Source organism: Salvelinus namaycush, chromosome 39, assembly GCF_016432855.1.
Source record: "Salvelinus namaycush isolate Seneca chromosome 39, SaNama_1.0, whole genome shotgun sequence".
In the NCBI taxonomy this organism is placed as follows: Eukaryota; Metazoa; Chordata; class Actinopteri; order Salmoniformes; family Salmonidae; genus Salvelinus; species Salvelinus namaycush.
This window is the reverse complement of record NC_052345.1, coordinates 5,787,249-5,812,681: the sequence shown is the minus strand read 5'-3', so window position 1 is coordinate 5,812,681 and position 25,433 is coordinate 5,787,249. Positions and strand designations below refer to the sequence as shown.

Here is a 25,433-nt window from a genome sequence, read left to right as displayed (position 1 = left end):
GTTTGTAAATATGGTAGACATTACGGTGTGGGGGTGTGTGTGTGCAGTTTGTAAATATGGTAGACATTACGGTGTGGGGGTGTGTGTATGCAGTTTGTAAATATGGTAGACATTACGGTGTGGGGGTGTGTGTATGCAGTTTGTAAATATGGTAGACATTACGGTGTGGGGGTGTGTGTGTGCAGTTTGTAAATATGGTAGACATTACGGTGTGGGGGTGTGTGTGTGCAGTTTGTAAATATGGTAGACATTACGGTGTGGGGGTGTGTGTATGCAGTTTGTAAATATGGTAGACATTACGGTGTGGGGGTGTGTGTATGCAGTTTGTAAATATGGTAGACATTACGGTGTGGGGGTGTGTGTATGCAGTTTGTAAATATGGTAGACATTACGGTGTGGGGGTGTGTGTATGCAGTTTGTAAATATGGTAGACATTACGGTGTGGGGGTGTGTGTATGCAGTTTGTAAATATGGTAGACATTACGGTGTGGGGGTGTGTGTGTGCAGTTTGTAAATATGGTAGACATTACGGTGTGGGGGTGTGTGTGTGCAGTTTGTAAATATGGTAGACATTACGGTGTGGGGGGGGGTGTGTGTGTGTGGGTGTTGTCCCTGCCTGTTGTAATAGGTGCACCAAATCCCTATTTGAATCTCGGCCTCAGAGCCAAACAAAACATTAATCCAACCTAGCAAAGCCTGCTTAATATCTAAAGATTAACATCAGGCTTGTGTGTGTGTGTGTGTGTGTGTGTGTGTGTGTGTGTGTGTGTGTGTGTGTGTGTGTGTGTGTGTGTGTGTGTGTGTGTGTGTGTGTGTGTGTGTGTGTGTGTGTGTGTGTGTGTGTGTGTGTGTGTGTGTGTGTGTGGCTATTGCAAAAAAAAGTGACCTTGTATAATAACTGTAATACATTTTTCAATTGTCTAGATAGAACTTTGTGCCTCTCTTTTCTGAATAGAAATTCTCTCTCGCTCCCCCCATCTGTCTCTCTCGCTCCCCCCATCTGTCTCTCTCGCTCCCCCCATCTGTCTCTCTCGCTCCCCCCATCTGTCTCTCTCGCTCCCCCCATCTGTCTCTCTCGCTCCCCCCATCTGTCTCTCTCGCTCCCCCCATCTCTCTCTCGCTCCCCCCATCTCTCTCGCTCCCCCCATCTGTCTCTCTCGCTCCCCCCATCTGTCTCTCTCGCTCCCCCCATCTGTCTCTCTCGCTCCCCCCATCTCTCTCTCTCGCTCCCCCCATCTCTCTCTCTCGCTCCCCCATCTGTCTCTCTCGCTCCCCCCATCTGTCTCTCTCGCTCCCCCCATCTGTCTCTCTCGCTCCCCCATCTGTCTCTCTCGCCCCCATCTGTCTCTCTCGCTCCCCCCATCTGTCTCTCTCGCTCCCCCCATCTGTCTCTCGCGCTCCCCCCATCTGTCTCTCTCGCTCCCCCCATCTGTCTCTCTCGCTCCCCCCATCTGTCTCTCGCGCTCCCCCCATCTGTCTCTCGCGCTCCCCCCATCTGTCTCTCGCGCTCCCCCCATCTGTCTCTCTCGCTCCCCCATCTGTCTCTCGCGCTCCCCCCATCTGTCTCTCGCGCTCCCCCCATCTGTCTCTCGCGCTCCCCCCATCTGTCTCTCGCGCTCCCCCCATCTGTCTCTCGCGCTCCCCCCATCTGTCTCTCGCGCTCCCCCCATCTGTCTCTCTCGCTCTCTCTCCCCGTCTCTCTCTCCCCGTCTCTCTCTCCCCGTCTCTCTCTCCCCGTCTCTCTCTCTCCGTCTCTCTCTCTCCGTCTCTCTCTCTCCGTCTCTCTCTCTCCGTCTCTCTCTCCCCGTCTCTCTCTCCCCGTCTCTCTCTCCCCCGTCTCTCTCTCCCCGTCTCTCTCTCCCCGTCTCTCTCTCCCCGTCTCTCTCTCCCCCGTCTCTCTCTCCCCCGTCTCTCTCTCCCCCGTCTCTCTCTCCCCCGTCTCTCGCTCCCCCGTCTCTCCCTCTCTCTCTCCCCCGTCTCTCCCTCTCTCTCTCCCCCGTCTCTCCCTCTCTCTCTCCCCCGTCTCTCCCTCTCTCTCTCCCCCGTCTCACCCGTCTCTCGCTCCCCCATCTCTCTCACCCGTCTCTCGCTCCCCCGTCTCTCTCTCCCCCGTCTCTCCCTCTCTCTCTCCCCCGTCTCTCCCTCTCTCTCTCCCCCGTCTCTCCCTCTCTCTCTCCCCCGTCTCTCTCTCACTCGTCTCTCTCTCACCCGTCTCTCGCTCCCCCGTCTCTCTCTCGCTCCCCCGTCTCCCCCTCTCTCTCTCCCCCGTCTCTCTCTCTCTCCCCCGTCTCTCTCTCCCCCGTCTCCCCCGTCTCTCTCTCGCTCCCCCGTCTCCCCCTCTCTCTCTCCCCCGTCTCTCTCTCTCTCTCTCCCCCGTCTCTCTCTCTCTCTCTCCCCCGTCTCCCCCTCTCTCTCTCCCCCGTCTCCCCCTCTCTCTCTCCCCCGTCTCTCTCTCTCTCTCCCCCGTCTCTCTCTGTCTCTCTAGGTGAATGCGTTCTCGTGTGCTGGCAGCGTAGACAACCTGATTGTGTTAGATGCTGAGAAGTATAAGTCTCGGACCCATGCGGTGGCCGATGCAATGTCTGTCAACATGGGAAGTCCACACAAGTGGAAGGTGGGAGAGCTGGAGTTTGAATCTCTCATGAGGATGCTGGATAACCTGGTGAGTGGTTTACACAGATACACACACACACACACACACACACACACTACCCACACACACACTACACACACACACACTCTCCTTTCCCTGCTACACACACACTCCATCCCCCCCTCCACACACACACACACACACACACTGCAATCTACATTACTGTATAATATCCTTGCTGTGACAGTGACTCCTAGCTATGCCATATGTCCAGTTGGCACTAGCCACCAAGGTCATGGGAGGAAGCGGGGCTACCACCCACGCTACCCAGGCTATGTGTTGACCTGCTGGGCTGGCCCTGTCCCAGGTGCCCCCCTCCTGCCTCTGACCTCCAGTTTGTGTAACTAACAGGGAAATAGAATTCAAGGACAATGACTTGGCATCCAACATATAGTGTACAATCCTGCCCTCATTTCCTCTGTCATTACTGTTTCTGGGTCATCAACTGGATCTATCAATCGATAAAGTACAGTACATCACTGATCCAGTGCAGCTGTGCTGGTCCCTGTAGACTTGGGACCGGGTCATTGATCTATGGTCTGGGCCCTGTAGACGTGGGACTGGGTCAGTGATCTATGGTCTGGGCCCTGTAGACTTGGGACCGGGTCAGTGATCTATGGTCTGGGCCCTGCTGGAACTGGTCCATGTAGACTTGGGTCCGGGTCAGTGATCTATGGTCTGGGCCCTGCTGGAACTGGTCCCTGTAGACGTGGGACCGGGTCAGTGATCTATGGTCTGGTCCCTGTAGACTTGGGACCGGGTCAGTGATCTATGGTCTGGTCCCTGTAGACGTGGGACCGGGTCATTGATGTATGCTCTGGGCCCTGCTGGAACTGGTCCCTGTAGACTTGGGACCGGGTCAGTGATCTATGGGCTGGGCCCTGCTGGAACTGGTCCCTGTAGACGTGGGACCGGGTCATTGATCTATGGTCTGGGCCCTGTAGACTTGGGACCGGGTCAGTGATCTATGGTCTGGGCCCTGTAGACTTGGGACTGGGTCAGTGATCTATGGTCTGGGCCCTGTAGACTTGGGACCGGGTCAGTGATCTATGGTCTGGGCCCTGTAGACTTGGGACCGGGTCAGTGATCTATGGTCTGGTCCCTGTAGACTTGGGACTGGGTCAGTGATCTATGGGCTGGGCCCTGCTGGAACTGGTCCCTGTAGACTTGGGACCGGGTCAGTGATCTATGGTCTGGTCCCTGTAGACTTGGGACCGGGTCAGTGATCTATGGGCTGGGCCCTGCTGGAACTGGTCCCTGTAGACTTGGGACTGGGTCAGTGATCTATGGTCTGGGCCCTGTAGACTTGGGACTGGGTCAGTGATCTATGGTCTGGGCCCTGTAGACTTGGGACTGGGTCAGTGATCTATGGTCTGGGCCCTGTAGACTTGGGACTGGGTCAGTGATCTATGGTCTGGGCCCTGTAGACTTGGGACCGGGTCAGTGATCTATGGTCTGGTCCCTGTAGACTTGGGACTGGGTCAGTGATCTATGGTCTGGGCCCTGTAGACTTGGGACCGGGTCAGTGATCTATGGTCTGGGCCCTGTAGACTTGGGACCGGGTCAGTGATCTATGGTCTGGTCCCTGTAGACTTGGGACCGGGTCAGTGATCTATGGGCTGGGCCCTGCTGGAACTGGTCCCTGTAGACTTGGGACTGGGTCAGTGATCTATGGTCTGGGCCCTGTAGACTTGGGACTGGGTCAGTGATCTATGGTCTGGGCCCTGTAGACTTGGGACTGGGTCAGTGATCTATGGTCTGGGCCGTGTAGACTTGGGACTGGGTCAGTGATCTATGGTCTGGGCCCTGTAGACTTGGGACCGGGTCAGTGATCTATGGTCTGGTCCCTGTAGACTTGGGACTGGGTCAGTGATCTATGGTCTGGGCCCTGTAGACTTGGGACCGGGTCAGTGATCTATGGTCTGGGCCCTGTAGACTTGGGACCGGGTCAGTGATCTATGGTCTGGTCCCTGTAGACTTGGGACCGGGTCAGTGATCTATGGGCTGGGCCCTGCTGGAACTGGTCCCTGTAGACTTGGGACTGGGTCAGTGATCTATGGTCTGGGCCCTGTAGACTTGGGACTGGGTCAGTGATCTATGGTCTGGGCCCTGTAGACTTGGGACTGGGTCAGTGATCTATGGTCTGGGCCCTGTAGACTTGGGACTGGGTCAGTGATCTATGGTCTGGGCCCTGTAGACTTGGGACCGGGTCAGTGATCTATGGTCTGGTCCCTGTAGACTTGGGACTGGGTCAGTGATCTATGGTCTGGGCCCTGTAGACTTGGGACCGGGTCAGTGATCTATGGTCTGGGCCCTGTAGACTTGGGACCGGGTCAGTGATCTATGGTCTGGGCCCTGTAGACTTGGGACCGGGTCAGTGATCTATGGTCTGGGCCCTGTAGACTTGGGACCGGGTCAGTGATCTATGCTCTGGGCCCTGCTGGAACTCTGACTGGGAGGCTTCATAACAACACCTGATCCCTCAAGGATCAGACACTGCTGAGCTTATAGCAGAGAGACTCTCTCCCTTCTCTCTCCCTTCTCTCTCTCTCTCCCTTCTCTCTCTCTCTCCCTTCTCTCTCCCTTCTCTCTCCCTTCTCTCTCCCTTCTCTCTCTCTCCCTTCTCTCTCTCTCCCTTCTCTCTCTCTCCCTTCTCTCTCTCTCCCTTCTCTCTCTCTCCCTTCTCTCTCTCTCCCTTCTCTCTCTCTCCCTTCTCTCTCTCTCCCTTCTCTCTCTCTCCCTTCTCTCTCTCTCTCCCTTCTCTCTCTCTCCCTTCTCTCCCTTGTGTCCTCTTTCTTGCCTTCTCCTATTTGTCTTTTTCACCTCTCTTTCCTCTCCTCCCTCTCTTGTCTCTCTTCTCTAACTTTTTCTTGTCTACTCTCTTCTCACCTCTGTCCTCTATGTAGTGTATCTGGAGGGTCATTACTCAACGGTCTGTGTAGCTGTCCGAAGGGGACCGCTCCTATCACATAGTCTCGTCTCACACCTCGTAAAAATACTATTTCTTATAGTACAGAATATACCGAAATAACATGTTTCACAACACCACGGCAGATACCTCTGATATGGAGAGGAAGCTCCATGCCAAGAACCTCATCTGATTCTGATTCTGTGTTTCCTGAGTCCAGTTGAAAGGTTGAGTCTGGTCTCCGAACACCTGGTTAAAGTCTATATGTGATTGACACTGACAGGATAGTCTGGTATCGATGAAAAGGAGGGAGGACGAGAGATATAGAGAGAGAGAGGGATGAGAAAGAGTTAAGAGTTAAGTCATGGATAGAGAAGAGGAGCGCTATACAGGGTGAGAGAGAGAGCGAGGGACAGAGAGGAGAAAGACGGATAAAGAGAGAGGGGGAGAAAGAGACAGGAAGTATCTGAACACACTCCATTGTCATGGATGCCAGGAACCCCTCCGGCTACACATCATCGTTTTTCCGTTCTCCCACAGCTAGGAATCATGGGATAGTGGCCGGACTGTCCCTCTCTCGCTCTCGCTCGCTCTCTCTCTCCGTTTTCCTTAGTGGACAGAGGCGATAGTTTTGAGTCCAGGGCTGTGTCCAAATATTAAGGGTGGGACAGAGACACGAACTACATTCCTATGTAGTGAAGATTCTACAGAGAGAACTTGCACTATTGAAAATGAACTCTAGATGAATAGGGAGATCAAAAGCTTGAAAACATTTTGTTCCACTACCAAAGAGTCTTCTTTCCTCCCACTTTTACCTCATCTTCCTCTCTAGGGACTTAGAAACTTTGTGACAAATAAGTACTGTACAAAACGGAATCCTGTTTGTAGATGGACATTTCTGTCGTTTGTTTTCCCCACAGGGCTACCGGACTGAACGCACTATGTCCATGACGTCTAGTGGATTGATTGATTTCTGTATCCTTTTCCCCACAGGGCTACCGGACGGGCTACGCTTACCGCCACCCCATCGTTCGGGAGAAGCCTCGGCACAAGTCCGACGTGGAGATCCCGGCCACGGTGACGGCGTTCATGTTCGAGGAGGAGGAGGGCGCCGCGCGGCTGCCGTTTAAGTTCCTCCAGCAGAGACAGGCCCGGGAGAAGACGCGCTGGCTCAACAGCCCTAACAGTTATATGAAGGTTAACGTGGCGGCCGTGGACGAACGCACCAGGACCATGGTCAGTACTCATACTGTAGGGAGGGTTAACACTCTATATGAACACACCAGGACCATGGTCAGTACTCATACTGTAGGGAGGGTTAACACTCTATATGAACACACCAGGACCATGGTCAGTACTCATACTGTAGGGAGGGTTAACACTCTATATGAACACACCAGGACCATGGTCAGTACTCATACTGTAGGGAGGGTTAACACTCTATATGAACACACCAGGACCATGGTCAGTTCTCATACTGTAGGGAGGGTTAACACTCTATATAAACACACCAGGACCATGGTCAGTACTCATACTGTAGGGAGGGTTAACACTCTATATGAACACACCAGGACCATGGTCAGTACTCATACTGTAGGGAGGGTTAACACTCTATATGAACACACCAGGACCATGGTCAGTACTCATACTGTAGGGAGGGTTAACACTCTATATAAACACACCAGGACCATGGTCAGTACTCATACTGTAGGGAGGGTTAACACTCTATATAAACACACCAGGACCATGGTCAGTACTCATACTGTAGGGAGGGTTAACACTCTATATGAACACACCAGGACCATAGTCAGTACTCATACTGTAGGGAGGGTTAACACTCTATATAAACACACCAGGACCATGGTCAGTACTCATACTGTAGGGAGGGTTAACACTCTATATGAACACACCAGGACCATGGTCAGTACTCATACTGTAGGGAGGGGTAACACTCTTTATAAACGCACCAGGACCATGGTCAGTACTCATACTGTAGGGAGGGTTAACACTCTATATAAACACACCAGGACCATGGTCAGTACTCATACTGTAGGGAGGGTTAACACTCTATATAAACACACCAGGACCATGGTCAGTACTCATACTGTAGGGAGGGTTAACACTCTATATGAACACACCAGGACCATGGTCAGTACTCATACCATAGGGAGGGTTAACACTCTATATGAACACACCAGGACCATGGTCAGTACTCATACCGTAGGGAGGGTTAACACTCTATATGAACACACCAGGACCATGGTCAGTACTCATACCGTAGGGAGGGTTAACACTCTATATGAACACACCAGGACCATGGTCAGTACTCCTACTGTAGGGAGGGTTAACACTCTATATGAACACACCAGGACCATGGTCAGTACGCCTACTGTAGGGAGGGTTAACACTCTATATGAACACACCAGGACCATGGTCAGTACTCATACTGTAGGGAGGGTTAACACTCTATATGAACACACCAGGACCATGGTCAGTACTCATACCGTAGGGAGGGTTAACGCTCTATATGAACACACCAGGACCATGGTCAGTACTCATACTGTAGGGAGGGTTAACGCTCTATATGAACACACCAGGACCATGGTCAGTACTCATACCGTAGGGAGGGTTAACACTCTATATGAACGCACCAGGACCATGGTCAGTACTCATACCGTAGGGAGGATTAACACTCTATATGAACGCACCAGGACCATGGTCAGTACTCATACCGTAGGGAGGGTTAACACTCTATATAAACACACCAGGACCATGGTCAGTACTCATACTGTAGGGAGGGGTAACACTCTATATAAACACACCAGGACCATGGTCAGTACTCATACTGTAGGGAGGGGTAACACTCTATATAAACGCACCAGGACCATGGTCAGTACTCATACTGTAGGGAGGATTAACACTCTATATAAACACACCAGGACCATGGTCAGTACTCATACTGTAGGGAGGGTTAACACTCTATATGACCACACCAGGACCATGGTCAGTATTCATACTGTAGGGAGGGTTAACACTCTATATAAACACACCAGGACCATGGTCAGTACTCATACTGTAGGTAGGGTTAACACTCTATATAAACACACCAGGACCATGGTCAGTACTCATACTGTAGGGAGGGTTAACACTCTATATGAACACACCAGGACCATGGTCAGTACTCATACTGTAGGGAGGGTTAACACACTATATGAACACACCAGGACCATGGTCAGTACTCATACTGTAGGGAGGGTTAACACACTATAAACACACCAGGACCATGGTCAGACACACACACACACACACACACACATATGGTCAGTGTTGATGAAACAGAGCTCCCTGTTCATGTCTACACATTGTGTTGTGCAGGTCTTAGTCCTGACTAGCTCAGTTGCTAGTCTAGAGCCAATCTGACATTCTCTGATACACATTCTGGTGAAACCTTATATTACACTGCCCTCTCCTGGTATGTTAGAGAATGACATCTTTGTGATATTACCACATATAATGACTCAGAAAGGAATACCAGCAAGTTCACCTTGGCTACGTTTACACAGGCAGCCCAATTTTTCCACTAATCAGTCTTTTGATCAATCACTTCCGATCTTTTCACATCAGATCTTTTTCAGAGCTGCTCTGATTGGTCAAAAGCAATTTCTGAAAAAAATATCAGAATTGGGCTGCCTTTCCCTTTCCCAGATGAACTAGACAGATTGGTCTATGTCTGATTGGTGTATGTCTGATTGGTGTATGTCTGATTGGTGTATGTCTGATTGGTGTATGTCTGATTGGTGTATGTCTGATTGGTGTATGCTGATTGGTGTATGCTGATTGGTGTATGTCTGATTGGTGCATGTCTGATTGGTGCATGTCTGATTGGACTATGTCTGATTGGACTATGTCTGATTGGACTATGTCTGATTGGTGTATGGCTGATTGGTGTATGTCTGATTGGTGTATGCTGATTGGTGTATGCTGATTGGTGTATGTCTGATTGGTGCATGTCTGATTGGTGCATGTCTGATTGGACTATGTCTGATTGGACTATGTCTGATTGGACTATGTCTGATTGGTGTATGGCTGATTGGTGTATGTCTGATTGGTGTATGCTGATTGGTGTATGCTGATTGGTGTATGCTGATTGGTGTATGTCTGATTGGTGTATGTCTGATTGGTGTATGCTGATTGGTGTATGCTGATTGGTGTATGTCTGATTGGTGCATGTCTGATTGGTGCATGTCTGATTGGACTATGTCTGATTGGACTATGTCTGATTGGACTATGTCTGATTGGTGTATGGCTGATTGGTGTATGTCTGATTGGTGTATGCTGATTGGTGTATGCTGATTGGTGTATGTCTGATTGGTGCATGTCTGATTGGTGCATGTCTGATTGGACTATGTCTGATTGGACTATGTCTGATTGGACTATGTCTGATTGGTGTATGGCTGATTGGTGTATGTCTGATTGGTGTATGCTGATTGGTGTATGCTGATTGGTGTATGCTGATTGGTGTATGGCTGATTGGTGTATGTCTGATTGGTGTATGCTGATTGGTGTATGTCTGATTGGTGTATGCTGATTGGTGTATGCTGATTGGTGTATGTCTGATTGGTGTATGTCTGATTGGACTATGTCTGATTGGACTATGTCTGATTGGACTATGTCTGATTGGTGTATGGCTGATTGGTGTATGGCTGATTGGTGTATGTCTGATTGGACTATGTCTGATTGGTGTATGTCTGATTGGTGTATGGCTGATTGGTGCATGGCTGATTGGTGCATGGCTGATTGGTGCATGGCTGATTGGTGCATGGCTGATTGGTGCATGTCTGATTGGACTATGTCTGATTGGACTATGGCTGATTGGACTATGGCTGATTGGTGTATGGCTGATTGGTCTATGTCTGATTGGTGTATGTCTGATTGGTGTATGTCTGATTGGTGTATGTCTGATTGGTGTATGCTGATTGGTGTATGTCTGATTGGTGTATGTCTGATTGGTGTATGTCTGATTGGACTATGTCTGATTGGTGTATGTCTGATTGGTGTATGTCTGATTGGTGTATGTCTGATTGGTGTATGTCTGATTGATGCATGTCTGATTGATGCATGTCTGATTGATGCATGTCTGATTGGACTATGTCTGATTGGTGTATGTCTGATTGGACTGTCTGATTGGTGTATGTCTGATTGATGCATGTCTGATTGGTGTATGCTGATTGATGCATGTCTGATTGGTGTATGCTGATTGATGCATGTCTGATTGGTGTATGCTGATTGATGCATGTCTGATCTCTACAGTGGATGAAGTCTGAGGAAGGTGGTAACAGCAGCGGTACTCCGATCCGCATCGAGGACCCCAACCAGTTTGTCCCAATGAACACCAACCCTAGCGAGGTGCTGGAGAGGAGAAACCGAGTAAGTCACAGATCTAGGATCAGCTACCCTCCATACATCTTAACCATAAACATCAGTAGGGGAAAGGCAAAACTGACCCTGGATCACGAAGGCCAACTTCAACTTAACTCCTCTCTGTCAGCTCCTTCTCTGCCTTCCACCGTCCTATCAGAACCACAATCCTTACCATGCACTTCCTGGTTGTGTAGCTGTAAGTGATGTCACTTATGTCTTATCACAGATCAGAGAGCAGAACAGATTCGACATGATGACGTCCGGACCTCGCTCTCACCACCTGGCAGGCATCCCATTGGACGAACCTCGAATGGTGAGTGGCAACTCTGACAAACCAATATATCTGTTGCCACTTTGCCTGAAGTCCTGTTGGTGATACAGCCATAACAGTGTCATAAACAGCAACTAACGTGGTTCCCATTACATTTCAATATTTATTTCAATATATGACAGTCTTTTGAATTATAGGGTATATACGGCAGGCTGTGAGCATCCTTGAGGATTTTGCTAAGTAATCCATATCATCCAGGCTAGATAGGTTTAGCTATTTGTTATTGCGTTTGCCAACCTTGACCAGTAGGTGGGGCTAATGTATTGTTTAGAACCAGAAGTACACATCTCTATGGCTCTGGGATTCTGTAATGACATCCGTCCTTCAACGTGCCAACTTTGGTGAATAACTGAATCCTTTTGGATCTTCTTGGCAGCATTTTGGTGGTTGGCATCATCTCATAGCAAGGAAATAACACAATCCAGGTCTCTCTGCCTGTTATCAGAGTTGAGATTAAACTGATTAGTGTGAGATTTGATCACTTATTAAATATTGTTCCCCTACATGGTGTGTGTGTCGTGTTGAAGGATCAGCCGGTCCGTGTAAAGGTAATGTCTCTACAGGCTTTTTGAATACTACAGTGTGAAGTGTTAGTGCATTTTTTTAACCTGTTTGTCTTTTCAGTTGGTGTCCTGTTAGGTCACATCGTCACTGTTTGTGTGTTTTTGGAGGTGCGAGTGAAATTGAGTTGTTTACGCATGATAGTGCCCTCCACCAATGAATGACCAAGGTTTTTCTACTTCCTTATGTCACCCAATGTGTGTTGTGCATGTTCAGATGTGGTTGTGACAGAACAACATTCATATTAGACAGTGTCTCTTAATCATTGTTGTTGGTAAGTCATTTGAAAGTATTGGAGTGTGTTTGTGTGATATGCCCATTTCTATTGAATTGTGTGTTAGTGTGTGTTGTGGTTTACGATGAACTGGCATGACTTAGTGTACTCACTCTGGTCCTAACTTGGGAATGTATCTGTCCGTGTTAAAAGTCTGGGGAGTCTAATGTCTGATCCTATGTTAACTCCACTCTCTCTCTCCACTCTCTCTCTCTCTCTCTCTCTCTCTCTCTCTCTTCCTCCTCTCTCTCTCTCTCTTCCTCCTCTCTCTCTCTCTCTTCCTCCTCTCCCACTCTCTCTCTCTCTCTCTCCTCTCTCTCTCCACTCTTTCTCCTCTCTCTCTCTCCACTCTCTCTCCACTCTCCACTCTCTCTCCCTTTCTCTCTCTCTCCCTCCACTCTCTCTCCCTTTCTCTCTCTCTCCCTCCACTCTCTCTCCTCTGTCTCTGTCTCTCTCCCCCTCCACTCTCTCTCCCTCCATCTCTCTCTCCCTCCTCTCCATCTCTCTCTCTCTCTCTCCCTCTCCTCTCTCCTCTTCTTCTCCTCTCTCTCCCTCCTATCCCTCCACTCTCTCTCCACTATCTCTCCCTTTCTCTCTCTCTCCCTCCACTATCTCTCCCTTTCTCTCTCTCTCCCTCCACTCTCTCCCTCCACTCTCTCCCTCCACTCTCTCCCTCCTCTCTCTCCCTCCTCTCTCTCCTCTGTCTCTCTCTCTCTCCCTCCTCTCTCTCTCACTTCACTCTCACTCTCTCCAATCTCTCTCCTCTCTCTCTCCCTCCTCTCCATCCCTCTCTCTCTCTCTCCACTCTCTCTCCCTCCTCTCCCTCTCCTCTCCCTCTCCTCTCTCTCCCTCCTATCCCTCCACTCTCTCTCCACTCTCTCTCTCTCTCCACTCTCTCCACACTCTCTCCTCTCCCTCTCTCCACTCTCTCCTCTCTCCACTCTCCCTCTCTTTCTACTCTCTCTCTCCACTCTCCCTCTCTCCACTCTCTCTCTCCCTCCTATCCCTCCACTCTCTCTCTCTCTCTCCACTCTCTCTCCTCTCCCTCTCTCTCCACTCTCTCTCTCCTCTCTCCACTCTCTCTCCCTCCTCTCCCTCTCCTCTCTCTCCCTCCTATCCCTCCACTCTCTCTCCACTCTCTCTCTCTCCACTCTCTCCACACTCTCTCCTCTCCCTCTCTCCACTCTCTCCTCTCTCCACCTCTCCTCTCTCCACTCTCTCTCTCTCCACTCTCCCTCTCTTTCTACTCTCTCTCTCCACTCTCTCTCTCTCCACTCTCTCTCTCTCCACTCTCTCTCCACTCTCTCTCCACTCTCTCTCCACTCTCTCTCTCCCTCCCTCTCTCTCTCCCTCCACTCTCTCTCTCCAGCCCTACGTGGCATCAGAGGATGACCAGATGGTTCCTCTACCTCCTAACCCCTTCAGTCAGCTGTCTGAGAAAGAGATGGACGAATACACGATGAACATAGAGAAGAGACAGCTGGGGCTGAGTGGTAAGAGAGAGTCACACAGAGAAGTCACACACCCATATAGAACCACAGAGAAACACACACACACACACACACCCATACAGAACCACAGAGAAACACACACACACACACACCCATACAGAACCACATAGAAACACACACCAGTCATCTATCCTACTATGTTATACACAAGTCAAATGATTAGTATTCCACTCCAGTGGAAACTGCTACTACTTCCATGGACAGTCCGATAACAGGGAATTGTCAATGGCTTGGAGCCCCATTTCAGCCAATCAGATTGCAGATGTCTCCGAACCCGTTTTATAAGCCACAACACCATTTTTAGTGAGAGTTGTTCCTGATCTTGCAGTCAAGATGGAAAAACCCCTGCCTGTCGTAACGTGTGTGTGCAGCAGGGAACCATCCCTCCATCCTATGACTAAGGCGGCCAACAGAACAGACAGACTGGCCCACAGCAGGTTTTCACACCCACTGTATGAGTGGGCCCGGTTGCCATGACACCATCCACCCCCTATCCCCACCTACTCTACACCAGTCCAATCTGGATTCCATATTATGCTCCTTATAGAATGTTCTTATGCTCCTTCTAGAATGTTCTTCTGCATGTCCGTGCTCACAGTAATACTATGTGCTGTTATGTATACTATGATGTTGATAGTCTGAAGAATGACTGTTTGTCTGTAATGCTATAACTCCACTGTGATAATGAATGGGTTTTGGAATGGCACTGGATTGATGTATACTTATAAACTAATAGTATTAGTAATGGCCAGATGAATGACCTGGTGGTTAAATGAACCACGTTAACCCCTTAGATTCCTCACAGTATGTACTGGAGGTACTGTACGACCACTACGTTCCATGTACCCCAACGTAGCCTGGTCCCAGATCTGTTTGTGCTGTCTTGCCTCTAACATGTGTGTCAACACTAATCTCTCACCCCCCCCCCAAACCCTCACTTCCCTCTCTCACCCCCCCAACCCTACTCCTACCAACCCACTCCCTCACCCTTACCCCTCAACCCAAACCCTCTCCCCGTCCTCACCCCCTGACCCCTTACTCCCACCTCTTCAACCCTCATCCCAAACCCTCTCACCCCCTGACCCCTTACTCCCACCTCTTCAACCCTCATCCCAAACCCTCTCACCCCCTGACCCCTTACTCTCAACCCTCATCCCTCACCCTCTCACCCCCTGACCCCTTACTCCCACCTCTTCAACCCTCATCCCAAACCCTCTCACCCCCTGACCCCTTACTCCCACCCCTTCAACCCTCATCCCAAACCCTCTCCCCCTCCTCACCCCCTGACCCCTTACTCCCACCCCTTCAACCCTCATCCCTCACCCTCTCCCCCTCCTCCCCCCCTGACCCCTTACTCCCACCTCTTCAACCCTCATCCCTCACCCTCTCCCCGTCCTCACCCCCTGACCCCTTACTCCAACCTCTTCAACCCTCATCCCAAACCCTCTCCCCCTCCTCACCCCCTGACCCCTTACTCCCACCCCTTCAACCCTCATCCCAAACCCTCACCCCCTGACCCCTTACTCCCACCTCTTCAACCCTCATCCCAAACCCTCTCCCCCTCCTCACCCCCTGACCCCTTACTCCCACCTCTTCAACCCTCATCCCTCACCCTCTCCCCGTCCTCACCCCCTGACCCCTTACTCCAACCTCTTCAACCCTCATCCCAAACCCTCTCCCCGTCCTCACCCCCTGACCCCTTACTCCAACCTCTTCAACCCTCATCCCTCACCCTCTCCCCGTCCTCACCCCCTGACCCCTTACTCCAACCTCTTCAACCCTCATCCCAAACCCTCTCCCCCTCCTCACCCCCTGACCCCTTACTCCCACCTCTTCAACCCTCATCCCAAACCCTCTCCCCGTCCTCACCCCCTGACCCCTTACTCCCACCCCTTCAACCCTCATCCCAAACCCTCTCCCCGTCCTCACCCCCTGACCCCTTACTCCAACCTCTTCAACCCTCATCCCAAACCCTCTCCCCGTCCTCACCCCCTGACCCCTTACTCCAACCTCTTCAACCCTCATCCCAAACCCCCTCCCCCTCCTCACCCCCTGACCCCTTACTCCAACCTCTTCAACCCTCATCCCAAACCCTCTCCCCCTCCTCACCCCCTGACCCCTTACTCCCACCTCTTCAACCCTCATCCCAAACCCTCACCCACTCCTGCAGATGACGAGCACGACCTAACCTCCAACGATGCTTCCACTCTCTCTCAGTCTCTGTCCCAAACTCAGTCCCCGCAAATAACTCCAGCTAAACAAGGTATCACACAGAGAGAACCTTGTGAAATGTGTTTGTTTGTGTGCGTTTCAACAGAACAGGTTTTTACTAAGGTTGTGCGGTGTTTTATTATGTCAAAAACACATTCTACATTCCTTAGGTTCCTCAAATGTTATAATAGATAATAGATATAATAACAAAGTTATATGGAAACCTACTACATTGTGAAATCAACTTTACTATGTTTAATCAGTGCCAATTCTATAGGGTCTTTCTTCCTCTTAATCATTAACAATGACTCAGTTTTACTTCCTGTAGTAACTACTTCCTGTCCCTTTGAACAACAAACACCAACACCACGTAACTACAGAACACTAGAGTAGCCATCAACACAGCTCCCCACAGCAAACTGCTCCGTGTGTGTGTGTGTGCGTGTGACACAATTCGTGACACCGTTTTTGACTTAAGTCAACCAGTTCTTCTCCTGTGGGGGCCAAGTCGGGTCGATTGTTGCTCAGCAACCTCTTGTGATGTCACGCTTTGGTTCATTGTAGTACATTGAAATTCTCTTGTGGTAGAACAGTGCTTGTAAGAACACTCTTGGTGTGGTAACTGGATCCCTGTACAGTACATAGTCACGGTCACATTAACATTGGCTGTGAAATGCACTCTATTGAAAAGGGTGATCATTGAACTTGTGTTGATTAGTTAACAGGCACCAGCTGTACTGACAGATTTCAGAGAGGGTAGGTGACATCAGTTGACACCCTCTCCAAGGTTGCTCTTGGTTCCTGGTAAATTAGGCACCGAGGGTTGCAATTTCCCCCAAATTCCCAGGTTTTACAGAAATCCCGGTTGGAGGATTCCCAGATTCCCTGGTTATTCCTTCCTGATTCCCTGGTTATTCCTTCCTGGTTCCCTGGTTATTCCTTCCTGATTCCCTGGTTATTCCTTCCTGATTCCCTGGTTATTCCTTCCTGATTCCCTGGTTATTCCTTCCTGATTCCCTGGTTATTCCTTCCTGATTCCCTGGTTATTCCTTCCTGATTCCCTGGTTATTCCTTCCTGGTTCCCTGGTTATTCCTTCCTGGTTCCCTGGTTATTCCTTCCTGATTCCCTGGTTATTCCTTCCTGATTCCCTGGTTATTCCTTCCTGATTCCAGTGTCTTCCAACCAGGATTTCTGGAAAACCTGGGAATTTGGAAAAGTTATTCGTAGTAGCACCTGAACATATTTTGTGGTCAAACAACATAGTATACAGGTCTGTAGCAGACACAGAATCAGCTTTATTGTTGTTGTGGTTGGTGGTGGTCTACCCTGTCTGACCTCTGACCCCTGTCCCCTGCTCTTTCCAGAGAACCACACGATGCAGAACGGCAAGGACGGCGGCGACCATGAGGTGAATGACGAGCTGAGCAAACGGGTCAGTCAGCTGACCACCAGCGTGGAGAGCATTGAGGTCAAGGTCCGCACCGGCGAGAAGATCGAAGACTCCGCCCTGTCCCCCGAGAGCTCGCCCTCCAAGTCCCCCAACAAGAAGAAGAAGAAGTTCCGCACTCCCTCCTTCCTCAAGAAGAACAAAAAGAAAGAGAAAATGGAGGTCTAGAGAAAGAGAGATGGAGGGAGTGATATTAAAGCCTATATACAGTTTAAGAAGAGAGGGGACCCCTATTTTTTTGTATGTTTTTATTTTTGTTTTTGTCAGTGTCCTCTTGTCATTTAAAATAAATATATTTTATTTTAATTGTGTTTTTTAACAAATTGTTCTTTTAAGTTAACATTTTTTAGACTTGCGCGAAAAGTGATGAATTGAGTTGAGGATTCTCTTCCTCTGCCTGGAAGTGAAGGCTTATTGATTTGGGAAGGCGAGGATTAAAATGATAAAGCTGCAACAACTGATTCTGGAAAACTGACTCCTCCCCCATGTTCAATATTCACTGCCATTGGCTGATTATGTCATTTCTTCTCTGCCATTGGCTAATGGTTGATTATGGAATTAGAAACAGCCAATCGTATTCCTTGCTTCATAATCTCCAGCCAACACTGGCGGGTCTAGATATGCATCAGTGGTATTATTAAACTGCACAATATGGTGACTAGCTAGCGTACGGAAACGCTTTACGCCCTTATTGTAACCATAACAACCACCATGTTCTTTTCGCTTAGATTTTCTTCTCATATGAGGTCTGCTTCTTCAATACATAGAGGACTGAAATCAGAGGCCACAAAGTAATAGTCCGACTGGAAAGCTGGTTTGAGATGGCTTTAAATTTACACCTTTTCTTTCTTTCACTCCTGCTTCTTGTTTTCTCTTTCTCTCTCTGCCTCTCGCTTCGTTTTTCTCTTTCATCCCTCTTTTTGTTGCTCCTCTTCCTCCTCCTCCTCTCACCTTCTGTTAAAAGTGAATCTATATTTACATTACCTAGCTCTCTTCTAGTCGACCTCCGACCTTCATCTCAGTTGTTCACCGCTGTTGATTCACTCTAAACTCACATCTCATTTTTTATTGTCCTCTTAATAATTTCATTTTTATTTTGCCAAACTAAAAGGAGTAAAAAAACAATCACGTTTTAGTGACGAATCATCATTTATATACTTTTTAATCTCATTTAGATCATAAAAACATGTCATCTCAATAAATAAGATTACATTTTAGTTTTTTTAATTGAACACAGTTTGGTAGTAGTCATCTCACTCAGTTTTGTGCTCATTTCTATACTTTTACAGAGAAATACAAGATGTTACGCATGTTTTTGCAAGAATCTGAATTTATATGTCTGACTACGTTGCTCTAGTGTTGCCTGCAGGTTTCTCTCAAATTATATTCTTGTTCAGATTACAAAAAGACTATATAACTGAGATATATGTAAACTGGATATGTTGGGTATAGATTTTTAACTATATATTTTGTATTTTATTGTGCTGCACTTTTACTGTGGTAGGACTCTTAACACAATGTAGTTGCAGGTGGTTTCTACTATGAAGGAGATTCTAGAAGCAGAGAACCAATAGAATCTATAGAAGCAAGAAAGTAGATAGCAGGAGCAGAGTACGGAAGATACACTTTAGGTTGTGGAGAGTTGTTTCAGAAGAAAAATATATAGATTTGTGTCACGCTTGAAAAAATATGATTTCTCAGTTAAAAACCAGAAAATAAATAAAACAGGTCCCAATATACAAAAAGTATCTTCAGTTATAAAATCATGGGCCTTGAGCGTGGAACTGGCGCCGTTGTTGCTATGGTGTGTATTTTGTGTGTGACTTTTTTTTAAGCCTTATACTATATTTTTCTCCTATATTTTAAATCATGAGACAAGGGTTGAGAATCTTATCCTGCCCGCACCCGGGCGTCAAATTTAGCAAGAGTGCTCCCTGGATTGTCATTAGGCCTAAGTCACCCTTATGTCATGCCTATGACTGCTCATAAGACCACTTTGACAGCTCATAGTTGTCTAGACGTTGTTTGCGTAGCCTCTAGCCTCTCTTTTTAGTTTCTCTCTTTATTTGCATCTCAACAGCTCCTTTCACGACGTTGTCGGTTGTGGAAACTGGAACTCGTGTTATTTCTCTAGAAGATATAAATCATGGAAGAGTGATGACTAAGTGGCATATAGACACAGAGTAATACAGTTAATATACAGATGTACCAATATCCCAGCTAGCAATGTGAACTATTGGATTTGGAACATTGAGAGAGGGATGAAAGGAGTGAAGGAGAGTGGGATGGAGCGAGAGGAGAGGGGGATGGAGCGAGAGAAGGAGAGGGGGATGGAGCGAGAGAAGGAGAGTGGGATGGAGCGAGAGAAGGAGAGAGGGATGAAAGGAGGGAAGGAGAAGGGCACATCTTTAGCTGTGTAAATAGCCCTATCATCTGTCTCACAGTTACATGAACAGCTGGAAAAAGGGCTGAGGTGTGTGAGTTTTAGAAAATGTAAAAGTGTATGTGTGGGGTGGGGTTTTAGGGAGAACTATGACATCAACACACCATGTTTTTAGAATTACTCACAATTGTACCCTTTTTTTTTCATACCATTTCTCCTTTTTGACACAGTTCTTATTTTTCATCTTTCCATTTATATCAGACAGATTTTCAGTTCAGTTTTTTCCGTTTACCAAGTACTAGGTTTCTCCTTCCTTATTAACCATTTACAGTACGAGCATTTACAAACCGCTCTCAGATTAATTGAATTTGCATTTGTGTTCTTTTATTTACTTTTCTCTCCCATCTACCGACCATTTGCACCTTTGTTTTACTAACTAATGCCTCTGTCCACCATTTTGTTTCTGTTTATAAAAAAAGAAAGGATCGCTTTAGCATGGAAGTAATGAGCCACGCCCTCCCTCCCTGTGACCTGTGAACAAAAATCCTATTAGAAATGGTTCTTCTATAATGGAGTTGCTTTCAGATGTGTTGCTAATCAGTGTAAATTCACAAAATAAAACTGTATTTTAAGAAACGGGAGCTTTATTTTTCATTTCCATGTCTTGTTAAACTGATTGAAGTGGCGGACTCCTTTTATGGAGTCATTTTAGTGCCAAAAGAAATTGAATTCCGATTCAATTTATTTTGGCGCGGAAATCACCCCGTAATCACCTACAATCCACGTTCATGAACATTCGTATCATTCTTCCAACTGTCTGTCTTTATGTTGAACATAATCCATCCACAATCATTTTAAGTTTAACTCATAAATGAAAAGATCTAGTGTGCACACGGGGACGCAATCAAATATATTGTAGGGTTTTTGAAAGTTGTTTCTCGGTGTACTGATATTATCCTGTACATACAAAACCAGTATACACACGTACTATGCAGGTTTCAATGATATATAGAGAACATAGTCCATATGAAAGATGAAAAACTGTCAAATTATGCAAAATCACCTTCAGTGTAAAACCTGGAGGCCAGAAGCATATGTCCAGACATTATACTGAGACGTATTGGAGGTGATGGAGAAGCTACTGAACAAATATTAAGTTTCAAATCAACCAACCATTATATAGCACAGAGAGGGTGACATTATATTTTGTAATATATATATGTATGTATGTATTGATAATGCACAGGATAACTTACATATGGCTGCATGTATGTTTGTTTGTTTTGCTTGCTTGGCTGTGTGTGAAAGAGGAGGAGTGTGACGCTAGCAAAGGCACAGATAGGACATCTTGAAAAGAAGGACCTAAACTATTGACTTGACTGGGACCTAAACTAGTAACTTGACTGGGACCTAAACTAGTAACTTGACTGGGACCTAAACTAGTAACTTGACTGGGACCTAAACTACTGACTTGACTGGGACCTAAACTATTGACTTGACTGGGACCTAAACTACTGACTTGACTGGGACCTAAACTATTGACTTGACTGGGACCTAAACTACTGACTTGACTGGGACCTAAACTATTGACTTGACTGGGACCTAAACTACTGACTTGACTGGGACCTAAACTATTGACTTGACTGGGACCTAAACTATTGACTTGACTGGGACCTAAACTACTGACTTGACTGGGACCTAAACTATTGACTTGACTGGGACCTAAACTATTGACTTGACTGGGACCTAAACTACTGACTTGACTGGGACCTAAACTATTGACTTGACTGGGACCTAAACTACTGACTTGACTGGGACCTAAACTATTGACTTGACTGGGACCTAAACTACTGACTTGACTGGGACCTAAACTACTGACTTGACTGGGACCTAAACTATTGACTTGACTGGGACCTAAACTACTGACTTGACTGGGACCTAAACTACTGACTTGACTGGGACCTAAACTACTGACTTGACTGCGACCCACCATGATATTTCTTTTATGACTCGCCTAATTGTATGTGTATCTATCACAAATGTAATGTGAACGCATCACCTCCAAAGAGTCGTGATTCTGCCAAACCTTCTAGAACTGGAACTGAACCGAATCAATCCAAGAGTTCATTTCATGCCGATGTTAACCAACTACAGTGCACAGTGTTGACACAAAATGCAGACTTTATTGCACGGTAAACATGGGACTGTTAGTGGAGTTGCTCGGCGGCCTGTGTCCTTTCATAAAATATGAAATATAAAAGCAACTCACCATGACGTTATGTGCTTCCTAAATCTGACTGGGAGTGTGTGTGGGGGAGGGGAGAGAGGCTAAGAGTTAGTGGAGTACAGCAATATTACCCGTTCTCTTCTCCTCTCACCCGCTTCCCTTAAGTGTTGCGTTTGCTTCTGTGATTTGTCTACAGAAATCATTGCATTGAACTCTGACCCTGACGTTAATGAATGTGATTTGATAATGGCACTTTGTTGAGTAAATGTAGACTTTCCTGCACTGAACATTAAAGGCGAACAAGTCAAGAGGTCTGATGCTGTGATGTCCGTAGTTCATTCAACCCCTCAGCTAACACTTGTGTAGTGTACAATTCTCAGACCAATTCCTGCTTGTCAACGTCAACTCATTGCCTAATGCTTGCTTGTATATTTTAATGATCTTTATGGAGTGAGATTAACATTGCTTAGGCTTGTTATGAGCTGCATGTGAGGTATATATGCCACAGGAGGTTGGTGGCACCTTAATTAGGGAGGCGGGCTCGTGGTAATGGCTGGAGTAGAATAGGAGGAATGGTATCAGATACATTAAACCACGTGGGTTGATGCCATTCCATTCACTCCGTTCCAGCCATTGTTATTCACCGTCCTCCCCTCAGCAGCCTCCACTGATATATACGCATATCAAATATTACTGCCCACTACACTGGACACACTGACACTCGATGAGGGAACCGGGAGGGGGTCACGGTGCCGTGGTGTCTGTTGAGGGTAGCACCCAAACAATGGCCTCTGTTGACCAGTTCCACATAGTCATACAGTAGCATATGGGGAGGGGGGGGGCTAGCCTACTAGTCCCTGTCATGGGGGGTCTATTGGGGGAAGCTGTTAAGGGTCTACTGTAGTCCACACTATAGATGTTATGAATGGGGATACTTTGCTAGCACGTGTCACCATGTCATGGGGGAGGGGTCTATTCAGTAGAAGCATCTTGTTTAGTGGTCCCTTGTTCCTCCATATTCATCTGAGTGGTGCCTGGCCTTCTGTAGATGCTACTATGTTAATGCTAACCCGTGTCATGGGGGGTCTGTTTCATGGGGGGAAGGGGTGGCAGTCCAAAAATTCAGCCACAAAAATGTATGTAGAACTGTGTGTGTGAGTGTGTATCATGTCGACTCCCCCTGGCTGTGCATCCATCTGGATGAGCCCCGGCTCATGGTTGTGACACTCACAGCACGACTCCGTCTGGAGAACAGAACAGGGGCACTGCCTCTCACCCCCACCCCCCTGTACCCCCGTTCCCAGTTCTCTATCCCCTCTCTACAGGACACCCCTTGCCCCCTCTCTCTACCCCCTCGCCCCCTGTCTCTACCACCTCGCCCCCTCTCTCTACCCTCTCGCCCCCTCTCTCTACCCCCTCGCCCTCTCTCTCTCTACCTCCTCACCCTTTCTCCCCCATCCCCTCGCCCCCTCTCTCCCCCCTTGCCTCCTCTCTCTAACCCCTCACTCTCTCTAACCCCTCTATCCTTCCCTAGTATCCAGTCACCTCTCTCTACCCCCCCATCCCTCCCTAGTATCTGGTCCCTTCTCTCTACCCCCTTGTCCCCTCTCTCTATCCCTCTCTAGTATCCGGTCCCCTCTCTCTACCCCCTCGTACCCTCTCTCTACCCCCTCTATCCCTCTCTAGAATCCGGTCCCCTCTCTCTCCCCCCTCTATCCCTCTCTAGTATCCGGTCCCTTCTCTCTACCCTCTCTGTATCTCTCTCTGTATCCTCGCACCCCTCTCTACCCACTCAATAACCCCTCTCACTATATCCCCTCACCTCTCTCTCCCCCCTTGCCTCCTCTCTCTAACCCCTCACTCTCTCTACCCCCTCTATCCTTCCCTAGTATCCAGTCACCTCTCTCTACCCCCCCATCCCTCCCTAGTATCTGGTCCCTTCTCTCTACCCCCTTGTCCCCTCTCTCTATCCCTCTCTAGTATCCGGTCCCCTCTCTCTACCCCCTCGTACCCTCTCTCTACCCCCTCTATCCCTCTCTAGAATCCGGTCCCCTCTCTCTCCCCCCTCTATCCCTCTCTAGTATCCAGTCCCTTCTCTCTACCCTCTCTGTATCTCTCTCTGTATCCTCCCACCCCTCTCTACCCACTCAATAACCCCTCTCACTATATCCCCTCACCTCTCTCTCTATCCTCTCTTTCCCCAACCTCTATCCTCTCCCCTATGTCTCTACCCCCTCTGTCTACCTCTCACCCCCTTCTCTCCACCCATCGCTCAACACCCTCCACCAACCCCGTGCCCTGTCTGCGTTGCCGCTGCTTAATGCCGTGTAACTGTGCATGTTCAGAAATATAAAAACACCTCCTAGATGAGACTGTACAGACAGATGCTTTCTCTCTCTCTCTGTCAGCCTGTGTCCTGTGTTTATAGATGGTTGAGTGGTTCCTCTGATGATTCTGTTGTGTCCCAAATGGCACCCTATTCTCTTTGTAGTGCACTGTGCCCTGGTCAAACGTAGTGCACTATATAGGGAATAGGGTGCCATTTGGGATGCAAATTCTGTTTCCTTACAGCTCTGAACAGGCTAACTGTGGCTCTGTTTAATGCTTCTGCATTTGACGACTAGCTAGTCTAGATATAGAATAAAAAGAAGCTCCACTACCATTGTGATGAAATATATAAATGAAGTAGAGTGTGAGAGGAGTCACTGGCATGGATTCCCCCTAACCACAATGACATAATGTTATTTAAGCAATAAGGCCCGAGGGGGTGTGGTATATGGCCAATATACCACGGCTAAGGGCTGTTCTTACGCACAACGCAAAGCGGAGTGCCTGGACACAGCCCTTAGCCGTGGTATATTGGCCATATACCACAAACCCGAGATGCCTTATTGCTATTATAAACTGGTTACCAACGTAATTAGAGCAGGAAAAACACGTGTTTTGTCATACCCGTGGTATACGGTGTGATATACCACGGCTGTCAGCCAATCAGCATTCATGGTTCAAACCACCCAGTTTATAATCTCTTATTGACTCAGACACACACTCGAATATTGACTCAGATGGCTCAGTATGATGTCATGCGATATTGTGCTTAACCAGACTGGGTTAGTTATGTTGAGTTAGGTTGAGCTGGGTTGGGCCAGAAGACCAGATGGCACTCAATTGCATATTCCTCGCATCCTCTTTTCTCGTCTCTTTCTCAAAACCCATTGGATGAGAAAGCCAAAGGTCCCTCCCCTCCGACCTTCTCGTCCAATGGGTTTTGAGAAGGAAACGAGGAGAGATGACGCAAGGAGTATGCAATTGTGAAAAGGTCATGGACTGCTGGACCCAATGCCTGCCCTGCTCTGTCCTGTCCTGTCCTGCTCTGTCCTGCTCTGTCCTGTCCTGTCCTGCTCTGTCCTGTCCTGTCCTGCTCTGTCCTGTCCTGTCCTGCTCTGTCCTGCTCTGTCCTGTCCTGTCCTGTCCTGCTCTGTCCTGTCCTGTCCTGCTCTGTCCT

General features: G+C 48.2%; 1 protein-coding gene across 3 annotated transcripts in view; it reads left to right on the top strand.

Annotated features, from left to right (window-relative positions):
* The window catches only part of add3a (adducin 3 (gamma) a), a 154,464-nt gene extending 134,127 nt beyond the window's left edge, over positions 1-20,337 (top strand). For 2 of the 3 annotated variants that reach the window (XM_038978855.1, XM_038978854.1), the window contains 7 exons: positions 2,486-2,662; positions 6,555-6,797; positions 10,872-10,988; positions 11,209-11,295; positions 13,518-13,641; positions 15,830-15,922; positions 17,236-20,337. In XM_038978855.1, the coding sequence (XP_038834783.1) occupies positions 2,486-2,662; positions 6,555-6,797; positions 10,872-10,988; positions 11,209-11,295; positions 13,518-13,641; positions 15,830-15,922; positions 17,236-17,486 (1,092 nt within the window). In that variant the 3' untranslated portion in view covers positions 17,487-20,337. The remainder of the gene's footprint in view (positions 1-2,485; positions 2,663-6,554; positions 6,798-10,871; positions 10,989-11,208; positions 11,296-13,517; positions 13,642-15,829; positions 15,923-17,235) is intronic. The other variant, XM_038978856.1, reaches the window with a different exon arrangement.
* Positions 20,338-25,433: the final 5,096 nt, after the last annotated feature.